Below are 6000 nucleotides of genomic sequence, written 5' to 3'. Positions count from 1 at the left end.
CTGCTTTCTTGATGGTATGAGGTCCCCCTATCTCACTGCTAACTTCTGTCTTTTATATCTCAAGAGATTGTCTCAGGACACAATCCAGTCTTACAGATCCAGTCTTGCCTTACTAACACAACTGCCACCCATCCTCCCTCATTAACATCATAGAGGCAGGATTTACAACACATAGGAAAATCACACAGTACCAGGAATCATGGCCCAGCCAAAATGACACACAGATTTTTTGGGGGACATAATTCAAACCATGACATAGCCAAAGATTAGACAGGCTTATAAAACAAACAATAATACACATGAGGAATGTGCTTCTTAGTTCAATCAAGTATACGAGACCAAATGGGCAACACCTGCCCAAGAGCAAAAAACGAGAAGGCATGAAGAAGGGAGAGGAAAACAGGGAAAATGGATACAGGGAACCCAGGTAGAAAGGGAAAGGGGGAGAGTACTGACAAATGCGGGGATTGCAACCAATGTCACAAAACAATTTGTGTATAAATTTTTTAATGAGAAACTAATTTGTCCTGTAAACTTTCATCTAAAGTACAATAAAATTTTTAAAAAAAGAGGTTGATAGACTACCAGAGGCTGGGCAAGATGGTGAAGTGAGCGCTTGCTCGCATTTATCCCCCAGCAACTAACCCACTGAAGAAGAAATAACAATAAATGCAGACTGAGATCTCAGGACTCTGGATGGCAGCTGAGGCGTTTGAGTCAAGATGAGTCCAGAAACAGGGGAGAGGATGAGCAAGGGTGGCACAGAAGGTGGGAGAACCAACCCGCTAGCATCTGGAGCTCTTGCTCACTGCATCCATTTTGGGATGGGGTCTGCCAACACCCTGAACAAAGAGCACAGAATGGAAGCTGAACTGTGGAAGTTGTAGCCCCATTTTTAAGGCTACGCAGAATGGCAGTGGGAGTTCATGGACCATGCACTTGGAGGGGGCCAAGGGAGACCATGGCGCTATGAGAGAGTGCTGCTGAATCTTGCTGAGACCAGAGGCAGATGGGCACTTGGACCGGGAGGTACTGAAAAGGCACCAGGATGAGGGGGATAGTGCAGACAGGCAACACAGAGGGAAACGATTGACTCCTGTCCACAGCGGGATACCATGGGAAAGCCTGTGCAGAGGTGCCCATTGGGGAAAGACACAGAGTGCCTACTACCTTTGCCACTGGAATGCCGAACACCACCACTTACATTAGCGTCTGCAACCAGCTAAAATTCCCCACGCATGCATACTGAACTCCAGAGGCCAAGCACCCAGCACTCCTGAATTAGCGCTGAGAAAAACCTAAGGATAAGAGTGCCCTCTAGTGGTTTTGGGGAGAATATAGCGGTGGAGCAGTGGTTAGGAGCTCAGCTGCTAACTAAAAGGTCGGCAGTTCAAATCCACCAGCTGCTCCTTGGAAACCTACTTTGTCCTATAGGGTCGCTATGAGTCAGAACTAACTCGACAGCAATGGGTTTTTTGTTTGTTTGTTTGTCTAAATTGATCAAGCATAATCAGAGAATTTTCCCACAAAAATCAGAAAACAGAATTTAAACTATTAAATAAAAGATATCAAAACTGCCCAAGTTCAACAAAAAAATAGTAAAACATACAAAATCATGAGAAGGAGGACCAATCAAAATGAAAACTTGAAGAGGCTATCTCCCCTATGGAGGGCAGGTTAATGCAAAAAATTGATAATTTTCAGACAATGGTGCTAAATATATTTTAAGAAACCAAAAGGCACACAGAAAACAAACTATTGGGTATCAGGAAACAAATGGAAGAACAAAATGAGAGACTCAACAAGAAAACTGAAAACATCAGAAACAAAACAGAACAAAACAAAAAAAACAAAGAGAACTACTGGGACTGAAGAATAAAGCAACTGAATTAGAAAAAGCAAGAGAGACACTCAACAACAGATTCAAACAGACAGAAGATAGAATAAGTGAACTGGAAGACAGAAGACATGAACTTACCAAGTCTCAAGAAAAACAAGAGAGAAGAACAAAGAAAAGCAAACAATTGGTGCCCTCCTACCACCCCTGAATGATCTGACCGGGGGCACAATAGATGATCCCAGTTTGAATGGGAGAAAAATGTAGAACAAAACTCAAATTGTTTTAAAAAAGGCCAGACTAACTGGACCACCTGAGACCAGAAGACTCCATGAGACTATCACTCTGAGATGCTCTTTAAACCCTGAACCAAAACTATCCCGAGATCACCTTTCAGCAGAAAAATAGAGTGACACACAAAATAAAGGGTATTACCTATTAGATCGGTGCTCTGATAAAAAAAAATCTGTATGAGTCCAAAAGGTAAACATTTAATACAAAGCAAAGATGAGATGATAAGGGGGCAGGGAAACTAGAGTACTGGAAGTGGAACAACCAGAACACCATTAAAGACAATGTTGACACAATGTAGAAAATGTAACTAATGTCACTGATCAATTTGTGTGGAAACTGTCAAACAGAAACATAATTTGCTGTGTAAACTTTCACAAAAAACACAATATTATTAAAAGAAAAAAAGTGGTTGATAGAACTGATAATATGAAAAAAAGTGAGTATATATTCCCTCCTTATTTTTAAGGCAGAACTGTAGTAATTAGTTTAACTCTTATCAAACGTGAACTATTTGTGCACTATGATGAAATATGAATGTATACTCTCATAAATGTATTTGTTGAAATATTTGCACAGATACTTGAATCTTTCTATTTTTAGCTTAAAAGATACTGCATTTTATATACTTCATTACTATTTTTATTAACAGGACTGAAATTTTAGAAACACACCCTCACAAAAAGAGACCTTTGTATTTCATTTATAACATTTTATGAATACTCATTGACTGATAACAGGAGCTTTAGCACTAGATAATAAAAATTACCAAAGCTTTTTAAAAACACAAATACTAGCCAATAGTAGTTTAGGCACTAGTTATGGAGAAATAGTCTCCACACATCCACCTGAAAATCTTCATTATCACAATGGTGAAAGTGTCTTACTACAATGGAAGTCTGTTAGGATATCAAACATTAATGGGCTGTATTCTACTCTGTGGATTTGCACTCATTTGAAAATGTTTACCTAGCCATTAATCTTAACACAGACACACTGTATATTTTTCATTTCAATATCTGTTTTTAAGATGTACATTTGAGACACACTCACCTGTAACCTTTTTCAAGTGATAATTTTCCGTAATACCAAGGGGTCCAGGTCCACAAGATTAAGTAAATATTAAGAATGTGGCCATTAAATGCATATTATACACTGTGTTGTTACGTCTAATGCATAAATTGGTTCAGATGTTTATGATGACCATACATCCTATATTTAACAGAAGAGCCCTAATGTCAAATATTCTGTCCTACTATTCCTACAAAACCATTAAAATCTAGAAAGGCTAATATTTTGATATTAAAATTATATCTCTTGCACCTTGGGGGCAACAGAATTATATCTCTTGCACCTTGTTAGATTATATGTCTCGATTTTAGTTTTGGGAAATATAGTTTTTATATGTTGTAATGTAATAAAAACTTATTTGTATGCTCATAATTCTAGGAATTTCGTTAAAATAGACTAAGTTGTATCATCTGGTTATGTACATAATTCCTTAGAGGGCAAATCTCTTATCATAAAAAAACCTATAAAGAAAGTACTAGGCTTAAAGGAAGATATAGTGCATTTGAAAATGAGAATTTTTTCATTATTAGAAAAATAGTTATTGTTCTGTTTCTATTTTTTATTAGAAAATTTCTAATAATTTTGTTATTATATCTAATAACAAAAACACTTATTTCTAGAATAACTACTTTAAAATATAGATTCATTGATAATTAAATCTAATGGCTTATAGTATCTCTCATGTGCAGTATTATACTGAAAGGGCTAGTATTTGCTATAAAAATAAAATCAGAAAACATGCACATGTGATAGGACTGCATCTTCAAAACTTTTCCTTTTTTCTTCCTTGGGTCAGAAAATACAATTTTTCAAACCTAAAGATTTTCAGATTTTTGGTTTGTGTTGAACATATGATAATTTATATCAGTTAGTAATATCTGTAACATATAAGAAAACTTCTTGACTTACAAACAAAACTTACAGAGTCTGTATAACCAATGCCATCCGTGATTTACTTTTTACCAATTCTACTTCCATTGCTGAGGGGGTTGCTACTGTCAAAGTTCCCACCCCCATTGTCAGAACTACCTGTTAGAGCTTCCCAAATGTGAAATTTGTACCCTTGACCCTTCCCAGCCTCACTTTTCCTGATTCTTCCCCCTAAGTTTTCTGCATGAATATAATTTACCAAGAAAAAAAAATCCACCTCTTATTTAAAACAAAACAAAACAAAACTGTGAAGTTGTTTTCCCTCTTTTTTTCTTAATCAAAGCAAAAACTGGCAGTTACAAGATCCTAAAGACAATCAGGGATGACACTGGCCATACAGACACTTTATAAGTATTGTTTGTAAGGCAAGACCTGCCCTTATATGTTATGTACAATCCTAACCTACATAAATTATCTCAGATTCTGCACAAACTGGAATGTCTGAAAATCTATCCTGGTTTTGCTAACTGAATGATTGTTCTTGAGAAAGTTATTTAAAGTACTTTGAGCCTCAATTTCCTCATTTATAATATTTAATACGTTAAAGTTGTTACTATCTCTACCTTCCCTCCTAGCTCTAAAATTATATAGTTCTGAAAATGGTACAAAACCCAAGAGAATAGAATACTCTGATTGTCACATTCAAGTTGGTTGCAGATGCTAGTTACTAGTCTGAATATTTATATTAGGAGTATTCAAAATTCAATGATTTAAAAAGTTTTCTAGTTAAGATAGGACAAGATAACTTTTACCTGTCTACCTTAACATATGTATCACATCATATACTTTAAAATAAAGGAGAAGCATGAAAGGCAAGTACTCAAGTTTTAAAGAATACCTCAGGTGCTACAAAGTTTGCAGTGTAGCACGGAGTTAAGAGAAGTCCATTTTCACCTCGAAGTTGTTTTGCAAACCCAAAATCACAGATCCTTATGGAATCTGCACTGGCTGATTCATCCATGTATAAGATATTACTAGGTTTAAGATCACGATGAACAACCTTGAACACAAAGGAAAAAAAAAGCATTAAGCTTCTACAGCCAACTTAATATCTGTGAAGTAAAATATTTAAGTTAACGTATTTCTAGGGAAAAGAAATTTCCCACTTAAAAAATGTGAGAATGAACAAAGTAGGAGGGTGCACTCTTCTGATTTTAAAACATAATATACATCTACCGTAATCAAAACAGCCTGGCACTGGTATAACAACAGACACACAGACCAAGGGAGTAGAATTGAGAGTCTAGAAATAAACCCACACATCTATGGTCAACTGATTTTTGACAAGGGTGCTATGTCCATGTGATGGAGAAAGAAGAGTCTCTTCAATAAATGGTGCTGGGAGAATTGGATTTCCACATGGAAAAATGAAAGAGGATCCTTGCCTCACATCATACATAAAACAATTCAAAATTCATTCAGGACCTAAGTGTGAAAACTAAAACCATAAAATTCTTAGAAGAACAAGCAGGAGCAACACTGTCAAGCCTAGCGTTCAAAAATGGATTATCTAACATAGTAACAAAAGTACAAATATCAAAAGACAAAATAAATAAATGGGACCTCATAAAAATTAAAAACTTTTGCTCATCAAAAGACTTTACCAAAAAAGTGAAAAGACAAGCTACCAACTGTGAGAATACCTTCAGAAACCATATATCCGATGTCATGGATTGAATTGTTTCCCCCCAAAACACCTAGCAACTTGGCTAGGTCATGATTCGCAGTATTGTTATGATTGTGTAATCTGATGTGATTTCCTTATGTGTTGTAAACTCTGTCACTATGATGAGGTTACATGAAATCTCCTTATGTGTTGTAAATTCTATCACTGTGATGAGGTTATGCTGATGAGGTTTACAAGATTAGAT

The 6000-nt window shown here is 36.1% G+C and overlaps 1 protein-coding gene across 1 annotated transcript in view; it reads right to left on the bottom strand.

The window, feature by feature from the left end:
- The window catches only part of RPS6KA6 (ribosomal protein S6 kinase A6), a 237072-nt gene that overhangs the window by 28754 nt on the left and 202318 nt on the right, over positions 1-6000 (bottom strand). Inside the window, exon 18 of the mRNA XM_004378878.2 lies at positions 4968-5129. Coding sequence (XP_004378935.1) covers positions 4968-5129 — 162 coding nt within the window. The remainder of the gene's footprint in view (positions 1-4967; positions 5130-6000) is intronic.

This window comes from Trichechus manatus, unplaced genomic scaffold (assembly GCF_000243295.1).
Source record: "Trichechus manatus latirostris isolate Lorelei unplaced genomic scaffold, TriManLat1.0 scaffold00060, whole genome shotgun sequence".
In the NCBI taxonomy this organism is placed as follows: Eukaryota; Metazoa; Chordata; class Mammalia; order Sirenia; family Trichechidae; genus Trichechus; species Trichechus manatus.
Note: the sequence above shows the minus strand (reverse complement) of the source record. Positions and strands in the feature narration are given on the sequence as shown.